This window comes from Chenopodium quinoa, unplaced genomic scaffold (assembly GCF_001683475.1).
Source record: "Chenopodium quinoa cultivar QQ74 unplaced genomic scaffold, ASM168347v1, whole genome shotgun sequence".
NCBI lineage: Eukaryota > Viridiplantae > Streptophyta > Magnoliopsida > Caryophyllales > Amaranthaceae > Chenopodium > Chenopodium quinoa.
This window is the reverse complement of record NW_018742441.1, coordinates 1,758,872-1,779,738: the sequence shown is the minus strand read 5'-3', so window position 1 is coordinate 1,779,738 and position 20,867 is coordinate 1,758,872. Positions and strand designations below refer to the sequence as shown.

The following is a 20,867-nucleotide window of genomic DNA, read 5'->3' as shown; positions in this document are numbered from 1 at the left end:
GGTGTTTGGTTAAGTTCAAATCGGGTCAAGTTCGGATTCGGGTTGAGTTCAATTCGATTACACATCGGATTTGGATCTTTCTCAAATCAAATCGGATTGACTACCATTCAAAACAGATAGTTTTTTTTTTGGTCGATTCGATTTTGACACCTATACTTATCCGGACCTATTAATAAATCATGTTCACCGTGTGTCCGTGTTAGACGGTGCATCATTCATTTTCCTACTCTTCTCATAAAAAAAAGTTTCTTAAAGCAGATGAAAAAGTTTTATTAAAAAAAAAGAAAAATCTTCTTTTAATTTGTAAAAGTAAAGTAAATGTATCATAAACCAATACCTATATTACGAGTAATAAAGAGATTAGATATACAGTAATTTGAAAAGTTTTCATGTGTTAATTAAACTATTAAAAATGATGAGTGGAAGACTTTGACAAATATTACAAACTTTAGTAAAGCACAACTTTAAATAAATTGGTGTTTTTTTAAGGGTGCTGGCTACACCGTGTGGTCAGAATTAGTTATAGGGTCTACTTATTCAGGGATTACTTGTAGGGGTTTTTTATTTAAGGGTTATTCAATCAGTCAAGGGTTACTTATTCTGGGGTTATTCAGCGAGTTAGCGCATTTTCATCGGGGTTACTTAAGGCGAGTTTACTTATTTAGGGGTTATGTAGTCGGTCATGGGTTACTTATTCTAAATTACTCAATTGGTTGGCGCATTTTCTGTGAGTGAGTTACCCTAAGCGACCTAGTAACTCATGAATAAGTAGCCCCCGAGAACAACAGTGTAACCTCTAAATAAGTAACCCCTATAAGTAACCCCGATCTCATGATGTGGTTAGTCACATATAAAAATTTATGTAAATATAAGTTGGAATGAAAACTTGATATCACAAATATTACAAACTTTACTGAAGCAATCAACCTTAAATGATGATGAGTGGAAGACGTTGATAAATGTTACAAACTTTACTGAAGCAGTCAACCTTAAATAATGTAGGAAAATATAAGTTACATAGTATATATAAAGAAAGTTGGAATGAAAACTTGATATCACAAATATTACAATTTACAACAGAAAACATGAAAAATGAAGCCATACCACATTATTACCACCCACTTTCTTTTATACAACTAGCAACCCTTTCTCTGTTTCTTGCTATATTTGCAATGCGATATCTTATACTAGCTAATGCTAGTGCTGATGCTGTTGGTAACGAAACCGATTATACGGGATTGTCGGCCATCAAGAGCAAACTTATCGATCGTAGTCCTGATGGTGCTTTAAGCTCATGGAATCACACTTCTCACCATTGTTTTTGGGAGGGTGTCATTTGTGGGCACAAACATAACAGGGTCACTGAGCTAGACCTCAAGGCGAGGGGTATATCAGGTACAATATCTCCCTTCATTGGAAACCTCAGCTTCCTGAGAAAGATTTCTCTTAACAACAATGCCAGGTTAGGCGGCCTAATCCCTCCTGAGATCGGGCGTTTGTTCAGACTTCAGATACTAAACCTCTACAACAACAGCCTGATTGGGGAAATCCCGGGTAGCATAGCGAGTTGCAGTAACCTGCAAGTTCTTTTTGTAGGCTACAACAAGTTACAAGGGAGACTTCCAATGGGATTAAAAGCATTGTCTCACCTCAAAAAACTTTCTGTCCATTATAACAATTTTAGTGGACCGATATTCGAGATCATAGACAGCTTGTTGTCCTTAGAAATTTTGTCTGGAACCTCCAATTCTTTTACAGGAACTATTCCTGAGAAAGTTTATAGGATGACAAATCTGTCTTACCTGAATTTGTCATTAAATAAACTATCAGGTGTGATTCCCCAATCCATTGCTAACCTCTCATCATCCCTAACACAGTTAGATTTGTCTAGTAATCAACTACAAGGTAAGCTTCCGAAGGAATTAGGATGGATAAGTAGTCTACAAAAGCTCGATGTTGGGTCCAACGATTTCAATGGTATGATTCCTACTTCAATCTTCAACCTCTCTTCCCTTATATACTTGGACTTATCTTGCAACCGTTTACAAGGAAGTATTCCATCAGATATCGCCTTCACACTTCCTCGTTTACAATCTCTAAACCTTTATCATAATAATTTGACAAGGTTAATACCAAACTCTTTACCAAATCTCACATATAATCTTCTTGACATTCAGTTAGATGATAACAACTTCACAGGAAACATGCCACTTCATTTAGGGCGCCTTTCTAACCTTAGAACCTTAAACATTGGCAATAATAATTTTGTAGGAGACATCAACTTTATTAGTACCCTAGTTAATTGTACCAAACTAAATATCCTAGACATACAAATAAATAGCTTCACAGGAACAATACCGAAAGCTGTAGCCAATCTTTCAAACAATTTGATTGTTCTTGGGCTTGGAACAAACCCTATAACCGGAGAAATTCCAATAGGTATTGGTAACCTCGTCAACCTTTGGTACATTGTGATGCCATCGAGCAACCTCAAAGGCTCCATCCCTCACGATTTTGGTAACCTTCAAAAGCTAGAGAGTCTAAACTTACACTCCAACAAACTAACAGGTGAAATTCCCAATTCCTTTGGAAATTCATCACATTTAACCAAACTTTCTTTATATGAAAACAACTTGCAAGGAAAAATACCTCCCACACTTGGTAATTGCTCATACTTGTTATATTTGGATTTATCCTCTAATAAATTGTCCAAAGAGCTCTTTACAAACACTAATTTTATCATGTTATGGTTGAGTCAAAATCGCTTGGAAGGGTCTTTACCTATAGAGATTAGCAACCAAAAAAATTTGGAAGTTCTCGGTGTGAACAATAATTGTTTTTCTGCTGAAATTCCAAATTTCTTTAACAGCTTACCCAATCTTCAACAAGTGTATATGGATCATAATTTCTTCCAAGGTTTGATTCCTCCATCATTTTCCTATTTGAAAGGTCTTTTGAATGTTGATCTTTCCCATAACAACCTTTCAGGCCCTATTCCAGAATATCTCTCTTCATTTCCCATGATATACAGCCTAAACTTATCTTATAATAATTTTAAGGGAAGCGTTCCAACTAAAGGAGTTTTTTCGAATGCAAGTGCAATCTCTCGTTGGAAACAGTGGACTTTGTGGAGGAATTCATGAGCTTCATCTACCAAGATGTGAGAAGAAAGATAAGAAGAAAAGAAGAATGTCTCGTGTTCTCACGTCGACAATAATTCCAACAGGTTGTGCACTTGTTGGGGTGATAGCCATGGCAACATGCATCTGGTTATACATGATAAGTCATAACAGAAAAAGAAAATCAAATTCAGCAAATGCTTTAGAGAAGGAATCATTCTTGAAAGTATCTTATGACAAGCTACTCAAAGCAACTGACGGATTTTCTCCGGGAAGTCTGATTGGTTCCGGTACTTTTGGGTCTGTGTTTAAGGGAATCCTCGATGGAAAGACGGTTGCTGTAAAAGTACTCAATTTGCAACAACGAGGTGGTTCAAAGAGTTTCATGGCAGAGTGTGAAGCATTACGGAATATTCGACATCGTAATTTGGTGAGAATAATGACTGCTTGCTCAAGTACAGACTTCAAGAGAAATGATTTCAAAGCTCTTGTCTATGAATTCATGCCCAATGGAAGTCTTGATAGATGGTTACATGAAGATGGAAACATGAGCCTTCTCCAAAGGGTAAATATAGCAATTGATGTGGCTCATGCACTGAACTATCTCCACCATGAATGTGGAAACTCAATCGTACATTGCGACCTTAAACCAAGCAATATATTACTTGATCATGATATGGTCGCACATGTATCTGATTTTGGGTTAGCGAAGATTGTTGCTCAACCCTTACATCCAAATCAAAGCAGTTCGATTGGAGTTAGAGGAACTGTTAGGTATGCTGCTCCAGGTAAAATTTATCGTAAATTATATCTTTTCATACAATATACTTGTACAGTCTTGACTTTGATACCTGATTTGTCTTCAGAGTATGGCTTGGGAGGTGAAGTATCCGCTGAAGCTGATATCTACAGTTACGGAATCTTGTTGCTTGAGCTTATAACAAGAAAGAGACCCACAGACGATATGTTCAAGGAAGAATTCAACCTCCATACGTTTGCAAAGGCAGCATTGGCTGACCAAGTGTTGCAGATTGTTGACACGGCCATTACAGAGTGCGGAATAGAAGAAGTCGATAGTAGTAGAGGATTAAGAACCCAAGAAATGCTTAAAAAACAACAGGAATGCATAATGGTTATTGTAAAGATTGGAGTGGCATGCTCAAATCAATTGCCAAGGGATCGAATGACAATAAGTGCAGTCATACGCGAGCTACAACAAGCAAGAAAGACCCTTCTCAATCCAAGGCACAGGCATAATATTCCAAGAGGTACAATTGAGCACGATTTGCAGTAACATGAAATTGAACAAGAACTTCCCATTCTTACAGATTGTGTTATATTGGATCCAGAAGTTCTAGAAAGTGGAGCATCAGACAACACAATATATTTTTTCTATTTTTTGTTTCAGCTTCCTTTGTATTGATTGTGTGAGCATTCTTCAAGTAAAGAAGATAAATTTGCCAGTATTTTGGGGGGTTTGTATTGAATGATAAATACTGATGATCTTAATAAACATTCCCTTCTTGTGAGTATGACCCATATCAAATGATCATATGACCCCTACCAAATGCCATTAAAACTTCCATTTCCAGTTAGACAGGGTAAAATAATCAACTTCAAGTATCTTTTTTTCCTCTTTTTTAGGACCCATATCAAATGTCCCTTTTTCTTAACTTTTAAATTGAAAGTTATGAATATCATGTTCAATTAATACTAAAATAAAATTGATATTTTAAATTAATTATTAAAATAGAACATTATCTTTTTTATTGATTTTTTTTTTAAAAAAAAACAAATCAATTCATTAATATAAAAAGTCATACAACACCTACAAATGAAATCTAAATTATCAAATACATAAAATTGAATCAAAAAAGAATTTCCTTCATCAAAGCTTTATCGAAAACTTTATCTAAATATCAAGAAAAAGATACTTTATTTTAATTATAATAAAAATTAAGGAAAAATTAAAAACAAATAAATTACATAATTTATCATATAAATATGTAAAATACTTTTTTTTTTTTTTTTTAAAAAAAAGAAAGAAAAAAAGAAAAAGACAAATCGTGCACCGCACAACGGGATTCATCTGGTATTAGTTTTGCAGGTCTAGAAACTAAAATATATCGAGACGTTTCTTCACACACAAAACCAAAATGAGGTATCACTTACGGAACCCTAACAGTCAGTGGTAGCATAATCAATATTTTGGGCATTTTAAAGGTAGTAAAATATAAATAGAATTTAAACAAAGTAATTAAAATCAAAATTATGCTTTTTAAAGATAGTAAATGACAAAGTTTCCTAAAAATAATTTTATTTTAGAAAAAATAATATTGGTTCAATAAAAGTACATTAAATGTTAGATAAAACCAGTAAGTTCAAAGAACAAATGCAATCACTACATTTCCAAATAATTCACACAATCAAACTTGACAGATATATGTCAATGCAATTTATATGACTCAATATTAGTTAAAACAAAAAATTTAAAAGCTAGTATTATAAAACATTAAATTAGTAACTTTTCAACAATATATTTCATGATTTAGAAAGGAAAAAAAAATCTATACGTTCGTTAAAAATAATGGTCAAAATTAGTGTATGTAGTGGAAAAAAGTCAACCATGTGAATTATTTAAAAATCGGGAGTAATAGAGAATCACTAAAAACAAGTTTTAATTAGTAAAAATAATAAAATTCACACGCTTATGACCAAGGCTTGTTCTGATTGACTCAACTCGATTGAACTGAATATTTTATAAGAGAAGGAAATTAGGAGCTGAACTGATTAGAGATGAACTGAATTTATTAGAGCTGAATTGATCTAAACTGAAATGAAAATTATCGGATCAAAACAGGCTCCAAGTGGTCAATTTTCCAAAAAAAAAAAAAAAAAGGGTGGTCTAAATGGAGAGCGTTAATCGGGATATGTGTAATTGCATTAGACCTTCAAGGTTATAAATAAAAATAAAAAATGATCTATCGATTGTGATAGCCATTAAGATCAACATGGCCATAGGGGTTGAAGATGTTGGACATCTCCAAAGGATCAAATTAGGAAGATGAGAATAGCCAAAGTGCATAATTTGAGATGAATGTGCGAGTGAATATTATCTAAAGATAAAAATAAGGAATGAAGGCATTGTGAGGATAGAATGTAAAACAGACCAGAAAATGCAACTGGAAGAAAAGTAGAGAAGTGAAATGATTAGCATTAAGGCTCTGAATTCCTGATATTGTTGTCTGAATTCCTGATATTGTTGTTTCAACTTTCTCAAGTCACCTTAACATTACCCATAACTAAGAAATAGGACACTCCCTTGTAGCACGACAAAAGACTTAAAATTTTGAATAATGGAAACTGATAGGTAAATGCGTTTTAAAATTTTCATCTCAATTCATTCAATGACCTATAGTGAAATGCCCCTTTTTTCGGTAGCAACCAAATGCCCCCTTCATCCCACAAAGATGGATTATTTACAAAGCAATGGAGCATTAACAAGTTAGGACATGTCATGACTTATACAGAAGTACATCAAGCAAAAATTATGCATAATATTAGCCTAAACAGACGACAATTAACAATGAGCAGGGGAAGAATACAGTGTACTAAATCTACAAAAATCTGTTGTATCATTGACCAGACCTAGAAAATACATGGCTATGGTACAAACTGTATCTTCATCAGAAGCAATCAAGCAAATAAAAGTCAGCTTACAACGGGAGAAGAGATGACCTATGAATCTATGATTATTGCAGACAACAATAAGGGACAGACCTTGATATGACGAAAATATGGCGTGATAATCCCTTAAACATCGAAAGCTTGGATCTTTCTATGGCATGACGACATAAACTCTCCATAAAGCTTACGTCTTTCCTTGAGAGTTTCTTCTAACAAAAAGCTTGTTGATATCTTCTGTGACAACATTGCTCCTGCAAAATTTCAATCAAACACTCAGCAACGACTTATGTGCAAACTTTCGATGAAATTACTGTAGTAAAGAAATTAAGAAAAAGCATTCCCCCGAAAGAATCCCAGTGCAAGAAAACAGAACAATTATATACACCATAACATAACAATTGCAATAGCATTTGCCATTTAGTATAACTAACAGCGCTTAACTACTTCAAAAGGCAATGTGCAAAAGTTACGTATTTATCCTAATGTCTCATGGTTCAAAGGCTTTCAAACACAATAAATAAAGTTTTACTCTTTCAATCCTCCTACGTAAAAATGAAATAGGGAGCCAATATGCTGGTTTCAATCAAGTTAATACTATTGGATAGACAACTAAAATATTTATTTTTTGACAGATGAACATAATAACTATAACAAGCAGAAATTACAAGCAGTTTCTACCATCTAAGGACTAGTTCATCTTGTCTTCATGTTCATCCAATGATCAACCTATCAAAGGATCATCACAGGGAAACTATTTGCTCGTGTGTAGACCACATTCGCAGCTCACCCCTAAACAGCCTAAATAACTGCGAGAAAAATTTGTTCATGAGTATAATTTACAGCTGTATACAAGAATTGGGTAAATATTTCCAGATTCAAGTTTTATTGATAGCATGGCATTTTTCATTTTATTATTTTTGCCAACATATGCGTTAAAATAACCCCATAATTCGGCTTCTTATAACTGGAAGATGACCTTAAAGTATGAGACATATGAGCTATCATTCACAATTTGACACTCATGCTAATGTAGTAGTGTAAGACACCTAAAGCACCAGTCCCTTACAGCTCAAAAGTTCCATTCTATGAAATATTGCACTCCATTCAAAAATGATCAACTATTATTCATCTACTATAGATATCAGCAATGTCTTTCAATTATGAGTAGAATATATACTTAATGACATACCATCCCATTTTATGACATACTTACAAAGCCAAGCAACTGCACTATCTCCACCATTACCTCTTTGGTAAGGGTGACTGAAGTTGTCCTATAAACCTTGAGTCACTAACAAAGTGTTGGGCAAAATGCAAGTTTGAGGATGAAATTGTGGGAATCGGAGATGGGAAACTCACTCAATTATTGTCACTCCCCTGTTTAGTTTGCAATGTTTATAGTTAACGAATAAATAATGAGTTACTCAGATTCCCTAAGCCTCTTCCCTTCTCTCATAATTACTAAAAAAATTCAATTGTATCTTAGTAGTTCGACTAAGATATACATTTACACCTTATCAGATATTTTTCCTTCCCCTGATCATCTTCTATAAACAAAAACCTAAAAGTAAAAAACGCTAAATAGACTTCACATGGTTGGTGCTTCTTGCTATATTAACTTAATGACGCATGACGCATTCAAACACAAGGATCCATAGTGAAGGAACTCTGCATTTAAACAAATTAGAAGAAAACAAACATTTACATTAATACCCTTGACTTCGACAGTTTGACTTTTCATTAATAACCTTGTCGGACACTTGAGATTATTTACTTCTTCTTTTTAACTTCTTCTTATGTTGGGTATGGATTACATACCCATAGCCTTGTCGAAGTGTTGAGTGTAAATGGAAGAATGGAAAGTCAAAACAACATAGTCTTTAACTAACTTCACAAAAACCATTATTCACTAAATAAAATAAATAAATCTCACTACCAACTACCTAAAATTGCAAGAAATACCCAACTACAAGCTACATGGGAAGGACACCTTGACTCTTCATTTTGGGCCAAAACCATGAAGATTTTTTGCAATATAGCTGAGTCAAACACTTGATTAGATGGGTATGTACCTCAGCCGGACATGGATGATCAAGTTCAAAAAATAGAAAACGAAAATCACATAACTAAATGGAGTGAAATTGCCTAAAATCCTATGTTGGTTAAAGTCATTGACATGTAAATAGGGAATAGATTACGTGCAAGAGCTACAAATCACTAATCTATATCACCCTACAAACTTGGCGTAATTTCTTATACAACAAAAGGCAGAAATATAGAATTGAGGAAGAAGTGAATTTGGGGAAGTTTAATAGATGATTGTAATGTTAAATGTAATCAAATCACCAACTACTGTTTTTGCAAACCCAGCTTTAAGAGTGGCTGGATACTAACCAAGGCTAAGCAAAGTTTAAAATAAAGGAAAGATAAATCTCATATCAATTTCCATCTGGTTTCTCTTTCCCTACATACCTCTACATATAGACTAAATCCCTTCTACCACCTCTTGTTATCGCTGTCTCTAACTTGATTTTGACGACTAAGTATGCATTCACTAGACTACCCCTTTCCTAAGGCTTAGATGCTAATCAACAATCCCAACTTTAGAGAAGCGGGACACTAACCAGGGCTAACAGTCCTAACACAATAAAACAAGTAATATAAAATTCTCATCATCCTTTCTCTTCCCCTAAACTCCTCTCTATGTATATAAACCAATGTATAAAAAAAGCTCAAGGTTCACTAAAGCGATAAAGGTCCTGCTGCACCTAGGCACACCTTGGGTGCACTTTGGTGTGCCTCTTTGAAGTGAGGAGTACAATATAAATAACTAAAAACATTGACTGAAGTGCGCTTCACCTGGAGGGAAGAAGAAAAAAAAAAAAAAAAGCACTACACTGTGTTCTTATATTAACTTGGTAACCTTGCCAACAAAGAAGAAGAAAAAAAAAAAAGTAATGATAAGCCAGAAATTTTCACTACAAAACTCACCTGCCACGAAGCTGGGGAGGCATCAACAATCCACTGCTAGTATCTGGAATATCCTTTGTGTGTGGCAGATTCCCTCTTGGAATTTTTCCACGGATATTTGAAGAAGTTGACCCGTTCGCTTCTCTCTTGCGTGATGCATTTTCAGCCATAGCAGCAGCAACTCGAGAAGAGTGATCACTACCAGTTTGCTGAGATGAGATAGGAGAACTTAAGAGCAATGAAGCATCCGGAAGATTCCCAATAGGTGAAGGTGAGACATCTTTTGATGGTTGATGAGACGATGGTTTGATTGATCTGCAAAATATAGCTTTGGGATGGTCAAGAAACTCTCATATCACATCAATTGATGGAGTAATAAGTCAACAACACTAATAATTTCATAAGCTCGCTCGATTGGGGAATACAATTACCAACTAAAAGCTCTTGACAAAGTTATCTACAAAGTATCTACTATCCAATAGAACCCTAGGATTCTTTCAAAAAAAAAAATAGAACCCTAAGAACTGTAATAAAAGATTGCACCCAATGACAAAAGGAAACAAAATAACATATCTATTTCAGATACAGATGAGCTCCTACTACTTAGAACAACTCTCTTTATCAAGAGGAACATGTTTGAACTACTAAGCCAGACATTACACAGCTTTATACTTAGCATAAAGAAGTGACATAGTTGCAGATTACAATAGCAAATAGCAATACTAGGCCAGGAAAGTTTATGCAAACCAGAAGATGTGTTTATAGTATCTCAACTATTCACAAATATGACTTCATTTCAACGAAAGATTCCATAGTGTACTCTAGTAATTCCAGTTCTAGGATCAAAAAAAGGATTTTGTGAAACTGAATAACAACTCTTCCCTCAAAGTAATTGTAAATTAGTTGCGCAATAAAAATCTAGAATATTCACAGCAAGAAATCAAAACCTCATCTTCCAATCATACTCATTAAGAGATAATATGGCTTATAACAACTACAATTAAACAAACTAACCATAAGTTAAACTTTTTAACAACACTAATCATCAAAAAACCTAAAGAAGTCTCCAAAAAGTGAGAAACTTCAAAGCTAAAACATTCATGAAAATCCTAATTTGTTATCATTGATAAAGACCCCCATAAGTTAAACATTACATTCCACATTCTTATTCAGTTAAGCCTCATCATTGGCAACTCCAATAACAGAAATAATTGTCTTTAAACATTATATAATTCAAAAGAAATCATTGACAAAACCAAGCATCCAAAAAACTAAAGAACTTTTCGAAAACCGAGCCTTAAAAGCTAAAACCCTCCCAAAACTCCCAATTTGTTAGTGTATCATTTATAAAGACCCGATAAATGAAACATATCACATTTCCGTATTCTTACAGAGTTAAAGTCTCAAAATTGGCAACTCCAACAACAATAGTTTTACAAAAAATTGAACAACAATAGCACACAAAAATCAAACAAAATTGAGCATCCAAAAAAATCAAAAGAAATCATCAACTACAACAATACCCAGTACAAATTTCTTCACCAAAAACAAAACTTTATGCAATAAATTGCATCAAATAGAATAATTATCCAACAAAAGCATAATCCACACAAACTATAGTACAAACAAACAATTGAACAACAATAGCACACAAAAATAAAACAAAATTGAGCAGAAAAAAGGAAACCCTAGTGACAAAGACATAGGAAATTCTGAAATTAAAAAGGGAATAGAGAGAGAGAAGAATTACTGGGGTTTAGGTTGAGAAGGAGCGTCATCAGAGGTGGAAGGTTGAGGATGAAGTTGAGGTTGTTTGATGGGTGCGTCTTCTTGTTCTTCTTCGCCGTCGGAAGATGCGTAATCGACTAACGACATCTTTCTTCTTTTCCGTCTTTCAACGTCTCCTCCACTTCCACGGTTCCACCCCCGTATTGGTTTTTTTTTTTTTTTTTTTTTTTTTTTTTTTTTTTTTTTTTTTTTTTTTTTTTTGGGTTATACCCGGTTCACCCTTTGGGCTAATACGGATTCGGGGATCAGTTTTGGATGGTTAGGTTCCACCCCCGTATTGGTATTTGGTAGTACGTGACTTGTGAAAAGGGGGGAAAATATTTGGGATTGTAACACAGTGGCGAATAACGATTTTGATAATGAATCATACATGTAACTCTTTAAAATTGTAAATAAGGAGTATAAGGGTGGTTATGTAAGATCCTTCTCCTCCTTACAGAGTAAGGTGAATGAAAAAAGTAAGAGGATAGTATATCAAATAGTGAATTGTTAAACACTGCCAATAAAAATGATCATCGCCGTCAACATTTGGTGTGAATGGACAATCGTACCCTTACTACTTCACCAGAGCCCAAAATCAATTACCGTGTGTGGTAACCAAAACCCAAAACCGGTTACCGTGCATGGTAACCGGTTTGGGCTCCGAATACTACGCACAGTAACCGGTTTTGGGATCCGGTTATCATTTTTGTACTTGTAACTTTGTAAGCTTGTAAATAAGGAGTACAAGGGTGGTTATGTAAGATCTTTCTCCTTATAACGGAGTAAGGTGAATGATAAAGTAAGAGTAAAATATTTAAATGTCTTTATCAAAAATAGAATAAAGTAGAAGCGGGTACATAAAATGAGAACCTCTTTAGATAAAATGCATCAACAACAATAAAAGCAAATACTCCGTACAATAGTAGTAAGCGAGGAAGTATAAATGCATAATTGTGATGCATGGCTTATGTGCCTAACAAGTGCATTAGGGCATTAGGCAAGGAAAGGGAAAAAATTGGGTAAAAGAGAGGGTAAAACATAACGTAATACTCCCTCCGTTTCAATATGATAGTCCCATTACCTCATATGGAATCAATCATATAAAATAAGAAAAGGATAATATTTGGAATCTAACATTAAATTTAAAAACAATTTATACATAGTTTTGCCTTATTTAATTTTTTTTTATTTTTTAGGAAAGTTTTAGTCATATTTGCATAAATTAAGGGAGTAATTTCTTTACTTAGAGTCATGTCATTAATTCACAATCAATTAATCTAACTAATTAAAATTTAATATGAATAAAATAGGAAATAAAAACTAAGTTAAAAGTGGAATACATTTAATATGGGTATATCTTTTTGTAACGCCCAAAATAATATATGAGACTAACAAATTGAAACGGAGGGAGTAGTGAATTATGTAACGGCTAATTAGCCGCTTAAATTCCATGTGCTGGTTACTTAACAACTCCACTTTACCAAATTCATTACAATATGAGAGAGAGAGAAGCAGACAAGACTAACAACTCCATTGTTTTACTCGATTAGTCTATTGTAACATGTTCCAAATAAAGTTTCACCATTGATACATGTTCCTGAGAAAGTTTAACCTTGTCAAATAAGCAATGGGATGTGAGTTGTCATAACAGGCTTGACATATTGGCATCCACTGATATTTTATTTCAAATTTTCAAAACTTGCAAAATGATCGTGCTGCCCCTGTAATGGTTCAGCCATTTCCATCACAGTAAGGCGCTACAATGCGCTAGTATTTCATTCTAATACAATTTTAAGAACTATTCTAGTTCATTTATGACATTGATTCTCTGTCTGTAATGATGTGTTCTCTTTTCTTATCTATAATTATTATTTTTTATGGAACATTTTAGCTTTCTCTCTTTGTCAAAAATCTTTATATTAATTTAAGGTCATGTTTGGTAATTGGCTTTTTAATGGCTTTTTGGTTAGCTTTTGGTTTTTGGCTTTTTTAGATGGTCAAATAGCCTAAAAATGTGTTTGGTAATTGGCTTTTTAGTCAGCGAAAAAGCTGGCTTTTAAGCCAAAATGAAAAAACTGCTTTGAGTAGCTTTTTTGTTGGCTTTTGGTTTGTTGGCCCACAAATTATCTAATAAACAGCCAACAATCTACAATTAATATACCAAACACTTTTATAAACAGTCAGCTTAAACAACCAATTTCAAAACATTATAAACAGCCAAACATTCCAGTTGGTCAAACAAGCCAAGTGAACCAGCCAACAGCCGACCGTCATTTGCCAAACAAGGCTTAAATGTTGTTTTTTTTGTTTTTTTCTTTTTTCTGTCAACTTTTAACCATAACTCTCCAAATTTGTTTATATGCTTCATTGAAAAAAAAAAAAAAAAAAAAAAAAAAAAAAACCAAGAGCATGTACTGTGCTTTAAAATTAAAAACACCAATAGAAGAATAATGTTCACCCATACAAAATGTTGGATAACTCCATCAAAACTATAAAACCTACCCATAAGGCTTACAGGACTCAGTGGAGTGTCTAAACCACACAAAACAACATTCCTTAGACAGTTTGCTCAGCTACAATACACAAATTTTACCAACAAATAAATAAATGAACTAATATATAGATGATCATCTATTACAAGGGCTACTAACTTAACTAGTTATTGACAGTTTGAAGGGAGAACCCTCTGCACAGTTGCTACATATGAGATATGACTACAAACTTCACAATTGTCTATTACATCATTGCAATCTAAACACAGTTAAACACGGCCAATAAGTGATGTATACTAATACTTAATCAACCCTGATTTCTTCAACAAGATATCCTGGAATGATATCACACGAGCTCTATAAGGTGATTCGTTGCACATTCACAAAACGTGTCATAATGGCTACATCAGAAGTCAGGTGCTATTCTTACTGCCCAAGAAGTGAGGGTATGTAAAATGCATGGGACTGTGCCATCTCGATGCGTTCTCGGGGATCATGCATTGTTTCGTCTCTCAGTGCTTGAAGTATAGCTTGAGAAGGGAAGTCCCTGAACATATAAGAAATTCAAATTAAGGACCAGCTGCTGAGAAAGTGTAAGCAACAACATCAAATCATGTTATTAAACTACGGCTGGATCACCGTATTGTGACCGCATATCATGGTACTATAAAGGATTTTGAGTTTTCCACAACCAAATATTAGGCCACAGAAGCCGCATACCACTTGCATGGCCTGCGAAATTGGTTTTTGAGACTGCATTTGAGATTTAGAATCATGGAGCAAATAGGAGTTAGATACTTACCTAGTTATAAGTATGCTATAAAGTTTCTTTAAGATGGGACAAAGTTCAACGGGAGCAACAGGCTTCTTTTCTTCAGGATGTAAAACACTGATGGAGGGTTGGCCAAGTAATTCATAAAATGCTTTCACAGCTGAGACACCCTGCAGGAAATAGGAAAATTATTTATTACTATTGATGGGTATGGCTTAAAGCATAGAGCAAATAAAAAGCAAGAACAAGAAGAAATAGTGTAAACATAAAACATGAATATAAAGACCTGGCTAAAGCACCAAGCAACAAAAATACTCATCTATGTAAAGACCTGATGCCACAGCCATCTAAGTATCTTACCATTGACCAACCTAAGACAGGGAGTTTGATCATAGACCAATGGCCCATATTAAAAATAAATTTTATAAAAAATTAGCTTAATGACATTATGTGGACTTAAAATTTCTGAAGCCTTCTCAGACTCTTCTTAAGAATAATAATGCAGGTACACTCGATTTCAGAAGCTCACCGAAACCACCCACCCCCAAAGTTTGCCTAAACTAACATATTGCAATATGTAGAGCACTGTCTAATCGACTATTCCTCTTCACTACACATTCCAGACTAGTCAAAATAGTCTCCTTTTTTTAATGCCCATTTCATAAATACACAGATCCAATCAAACATCAAGAGTCGTCGACAATCTCATGGCAACCAAGCCAACCACCAAAAGAGACATCAAAGTCACAAAAAAAGTATCCAATTAAACCATTTAAATAAAGGCTACATAGAACTAGACCAGCATGCAAGAGAGAATAAAGTCTGCTGTCTGCATGATATTCAGCCCAAAAAACACAAGATTTGAAGAACAAGTCTCAGGTGACCTATATCTAAACTATTTAGATTTGTAAAGACTTCTCCTTACCTGTATCATACCCTTGCCCTTGATGCTGTCACCCATATCAAGGCTCAGAGCACCCTTAGCCAACATTTGGCCATACCATGCATTACGACCTTTCAACAGGGTAACATATGTATCAGCCAGCAAAGGACCTGCAAGTTTCTCTGGCTCTTCTGCCAAAAGGTGTGTGATGAATATCATCTCTGATGTGCAGTGTGCAAAATATACAGATTTACTGGTGGCACTTTCATTTGTTAAAGCTGCTACCATTCCTGTATAAATCCCATGAAAATACATCAACATAGTTCTCAGATTGAAGTCAGGACAATGTAGGTCAGTTACAAATTAAATGTATAGTTAGCCAACATTTGAAAGGAAAATGTTGGTTTTAACATTCTCAACTATGCGTAAAAGCCTTAAAGGTACATCAGGCTACAAGGAGAAATCACAAAAGGAAAGAGAAGTTGGGTATGTAGTGTTGTGGAAATACCACTATATTGGAAGTGATATATGTCCCATCCAAGTCAATCTAACATGATGGCAGTCTTTCCCGATATTATCATCACTCCCACATGCTCATGCTAGAGAGTAAGAAATTAGAATCACATAAGTTATTGCTCATGATAGGAAGAATAGTGTATTTTGTGAAAATGTGCTTTGCAAGAGAAAGGAAAAAAGAATGATAGCTATGTCACTTGACAACAAAGGTTGGATTCATATTTATGTACAACAAAGAAAAATGGGCCCAAAACATGTACACAAATAACACAATCATGCAAATGACTATTCCTGAAAACCGTAGGAAGTAGGAACTGTCAAGCTAACTAGAAATTCTACAAAACAAACTTCTTGGAAGTTCAACGATTTCTCAAGCCAAAGAAAGCCTCCAATCCACTGGAAGTTTGCTGCAATTATTAATGAGATGCTTAACATCAACATTGTAAATATTAAGGGACCCATTGAGATGTGTGTATCTTTTGACAGAAGAGCACCTCCTATGTCATGCTCTGTTATAACTTATAAGGCTTGCTTTATGTAAGAGCCTGTACATATGAAGAATAACCCCACAAATGAAGTGTGTATTTTGTGCAATGGTGTCTAATTGACAATTTACTTGGCTCGATGTAAGCTTTTGATATATAAATTGTCTAGAAGAAGCTAGACATGTGTCCTAACCACAGTAATTAATTAATAAAACATAATCTCAATGCTAAAATTTTAAGCTAGCTTTCTTATAAAAAAAAAAAATAAATAAATAAATGAAAAATGGTGTACAAGATGGAAGCAAAAAAGGTCGTATAGGATGCAAGAGTCAAGGTGTATTGGGACCTATATCCAAGCTTGTTACAAAAGAAGAATAAGATAGTTATATACTTGTTCACATGAGCGATAGGAAAACACCTGATAATGGAAAGGTCATGTGTGTGATGGATGTTGACGAAAGAGCTCTGGTTGGAGATAAGGAGACATAGGATAGATGGAAGTCTTACTAGAAATTGGAGATATAAGTATCTCTATTAATAAGGCTAATCAAAAGTTTATGCGGAGAATTTTAAATGGAGAAGTCAAAATGGCATTGAATAAGATAGGAAAGAAAACATATCAAGGTTTGGAGATGTATGGGAGAGAGGAGAATCGAATTGCTAACAACATTCATCAACAAGATTTGGAGAAGTAATGAGATAACTTTATAAAGGAGGAAAAGTACCTTAATCCCTTTGTATAAGAACAAAGGCAATGTCCAAGTTTGTGCAAACTATTAATGATCAAATTAATAAGTCATACTATGAAAATTATGGAAGAGAGTAATTGAGCAAAGGAAAAGGAGGAGTGTACAGATCTCGGATGCTGGGAATATTAACTACGGAAGTAGTCCAAACTTATGAAACAAAACTATTGGAGAAATACTGGGAAATCTCCTTGGATGGTATTATTGCGCAAAATTCCGATTTCTTTCACCATCTAGGATCAATTATTCAAAATGATGGAGAATTGAATGGAGAAGTTGATCAAAGAATCAAAGTAGGAAGGTTGTAGGGAAAGTTCTACCGTATGGCAATTCAACCTTGAATTATATATGATATAGAATCTTGGGTTGTGAAGCATATATTGCGATGGATGTGTGGTAATAGTAGGAAGGATTGGCAAAGGAATGAGGCAATTAGGAAGAAAGTAGAGGTTACATTTATTAAGTATCAGATGAGGGAGAATTGATTAAGGTGATTTGGTCATGTAAGATAGAGATTGAGTGATGCACCACTTAGGAGGCTGGATAGTGGCAAAATGATGGGATTGTGTAGGGTGAAGGCCGATGAAAATTTGGAGCAAGGTTATAGTGAGCAATCTGAGTTCACTGGGTAATGAAGAAAATATGGCATTGGGTAAGACAGAGTAGAAGGAGAGAATATGGCATTGGGTAAGGCAGACATGACATTTAAAAAACATTGATTTTTAGTTTCTTTTTCTTTTCATTCACTTAAATCCTTATATTATACGAAGTACTAACTTTTCAAGCTCACACCATATTTACTTTACTCACTTTCTTTTTCAAACCTTTTCATTTGATCCCTTCCACTTATAATATGTTTCAGGTTTAATTTTCATACCCAACTTTTTTTAGTCTAATTTGTCACCCGCCTTCTTTAACTCCTTATGTTTTATCTAGTCTACCTTGCCCTACTTTCACAATCGTGCTCTACTTTGTTTACTTTCTTAACTCATTTTTCCTGCTCCAATTTTCACAGACAGTTGCAAATGACAGTTCATATTAGCGGTTAGCCGACCCCTAAACTTTTCTGGATTAAAGTTTTGAAATTAATATTGAAATAAAAATAATATAAAACACTAAATTTATTAATTAAATGAAGCCTTCTTATAGAAAACAAATAATATGTCCAATATTGGTATACTCACTTCCACAAAAACATAATCAGCATTATTCCCTACCGGTCTAAACTCTATTTGATCAGCTGTATGCTTATTAGGGTTATGTCATATTGAGACAGCACATATATTTAACTGAATTAACTACACTTACCGGAGAATCACAATGTAGCTCAAACCAATGGTGCACGGAATTACTTCAAATCATAAACATCAAGGAGGCGCAGTAAAGTTACTTACCAGCTCCAATGGCATAGACATTCTTCAAACCTCCCATAACTTCATGTGTGACAAGGTCACCATTATCCCACACAATAAAATGTGGCTGTCTCAGAAACTTGGCCAGAGGCTTTCTCCATTTCTCAGCTCCACAAATTCTGGCATTAGCATATTCTTTGTTATAAATCTCTGCAGCAATATTTGGCCCTCCCAGATAGAGAATGTTTTCCAAAGGAACTCCGGCTGACATAAATCATAAATGGGACTTTAGAGATCATGGTAAGCAAAAACTGGAACTGTGATTTAGATGTCAATTAACAAATGTTCGAAAAGACAACAGAACAGGTGGCTCTCATAAAATTTATGCTTGAAGGAAACTTAGCAGTTTTCTATATTCTAATTAGAAATTCTATTACAACTAGATAGGTTCATGTGTTCTGTTCAGCTGAAGAACTAAGATGAAGTAACAATTAAATTCTAATAAGAGTGTGATGGGAAATAAAAAATCTTACAAGCTCGGTGAATCATTTGAGTAGGAGTCACAATCCGCGGCACTGGCTCCAATTCAGCCTCGATACCCTTTGCCAAAGAAATAATGACTGGTGGAGTAATCCTTTCCTTCCAAAACCGACTAATCTCTTCAAAAACCTCCCGAGTCTCAGTTGATGGCAAACCATTAATCACAACATCAGCATCCCAAACAGCCTCTTGCAAGTTTGTTACAACTTTCAAAGGACAAATAGGGGTGTCAACCATGTTCAAGCAAAACCCGTCTTTCAAAATCTCATCAGCATACAATGTACGATCCCCTAACCTAGCTTCTACATACTTCAAGTATGAACACCTCCTAATTAGCCTCCTCAGCACATTCTCCCTTGAATTAATCACTTCAAACAGATGTTCAGCAGTCGCTCGATCGACTACCCTACCCGGTCTCCTCCATATCCTAATCGAAACCTTGTCTCGAAACTGACCATAACTATCTTGCAGCAATGCCACAAACACACTCCCCCAAGCACCAGCCCCAACTCCAACAATTCTCAAAGGATCACCCTCTGCTTTACCTAGAAAACATCGAAGCTCATCCAATTTCTCCTCTAATACTCCATTAACCGACCCATTTGGATACCCATTATGATTCTCAGCTTCAGCATTTCCCACCATTATAATCCAACAAGATCAATCAATTCTATATATATAATTCTTTTCAATCATGCATAATCCACACAAAATTTTGATAACCCAGTTCAAGATTTATATAATTATAACTACCCAGATCAATAAAAAACACTAATAAGTCAGCATTTTGATAAAAATTAGGTAGATTTCTTCAACAATAACAGAGCTACTATATCTTGCTTTAATTCAAAATTCAACCAAAAACTTACATAGGTTATCTAACCCCACCAATCTAGGGTTCCTCCACGCGGCGAAAATTTCAACAATGGCGATTTTTTTTGGGAGATTTCTGTAAAATTGAAAGCTTTCTGTAAATAAAATAATTGAAGATTGCGTGCACGAAAGTCGAGAATTGAGAATAAGTCAGTGATGATGTGGGGATCAATCAATGTGGAAATGAATTGGGAATTTGGGAAATCCTAAAATTGGAAATGTGGGATTGTTTTCTGGGAAATTGGGAAGCTGTACTAAGAAAAAAGAAATGAATTTTCTGGGTTTTGGGCGTTGGACAATTGAGCTCAGCATTTACAGTGTTTTCAGCTGAGGTAGTTGAATTTGTGTGATCTCATCATTTTCATGTAGTGCAAAAAGTGAAGAAAAAGGTGCATGACTACATGTAATAATTTATTGTAAATGTAAATATGTAATATGGTATTGAATATTTGAATAATGCTCTTTTGAATATTCTAAACTTGTTAATATTCTATGAGTACATAATATATACTTGTATAAATAATTGACATGGTCAAACTTAACACACATGTCAATGCATTAATTCTCAAATATATATAATTAAATGTAATTCCCTTCACATTTGTTTTGACAAAATAATGGTAAAAAGTGAGAATATTTTGAGATTATTAAAAAAAAATTAT

At 34.5% G+C, this 20,867-nt stretch overlaps 3 protein-coding genes across 6 annotated transcripts; 1 reads left to right on the top strand and 2 right to left on the bottom strand.

Moving 5' to 3' along the window:
- Window positions 1–1,007: 1,007 nt before the first annotated feature.
- On the top strand, window positions 1,008–4,633 carry LOC110716640 (probable LRR receptor-like serine/threonine-protein kinase At3g47570). 3 transcript variants are annotated; one of them, XR_002510550.1, is made up of 2 exons: window positions 1,008–3,893; window positions 3,986–4,633. XR_002510550.1 is itself a non-coding variant. In XM_021895295.1 (2 exons), exons 1-2 carry the CDS (start codon window positions 3,190–3,192, stop codon window positions 4,411–4,413), a joined length of 1,146 nt encoding a protein of 381 aa, XP_021750987.1. In that variant the 5' UTR covers window positions 3,139–3,189; the 3' UTR covers window positions 4,414–4,633. The 3 variants fall into 3 exon arrangements, 1 of the variants encoding a protein (XP_021750987.1); XR_002510546.1 differs by having other exon boundaries at window positions 1,008–3,907; XM_021895295.1 differs by having other exon boundaries at window positions 3,139–3,907.
- A 1,964-nt stretch (window positions 4,634–6,597) lies between these two features.
- Window positions 6,598–11,725, bottom strand: LOC110716627. Of its 2 annotated transcripts, none has more exons than XM_021895276.1 (3): window positions 11,527–11,725; window positions 9,798–10,091; window positions 6,598–7,057 (listed from the first exon to the last, which is right to left on the bottom strand). In XM_021895276.1, exons 1-3 carry the CDS (start codon window positions 11,649–11,651, stop codon window positions 6,991–6,993), a joined length of 486 nt encoding a protein of 161 aa, XP_021750968.1. In that variant the 5' UTR covers window positions 11,652–11,725; the 3' UTR covers window positions 6,598–6,990. The 2 variants fall into 2 exon arrangements, with proteins under 2 accessions (XP_021750968.1, XP_021750975.1); XM_021895283.1 differs by having other exon boundaries at window positions 9,798–10,104; window positions 11,527–11,710.
- A 2,192-nt stretch (window positions 11,726–13,917) lies between these two features.
- LOC110716616 (probable glycerol-3-phosphate dehydrogenase [NAD(+)] 1, cytosolic) lies at window positions 13,918–20,657 on the bottom strand. Its single transcript, XM_021895265.1, has 5 exons — window positions 19,326–20,657; window positions 18,835–19,056; window positions 15,736–15,983; window positions 14,841–14,980; window positions 13,918–14,585 (listed from the first exon to the last, which is right to left on the bottom strand). Exons 1-5 carry the CDS (start codon window positions 19,975–19,977, stop codon window positions 14,465–14,467), a joined length of 1,383 nt encoding a protein of 460 aa, XP_021750957.1. The 5' UTR covers window positions 19,978–20,657; the 3' UTR covers window positions 13,918–14,464.
- Window positions 20,658–20,867: the final 210 nt, after the last annotated feature.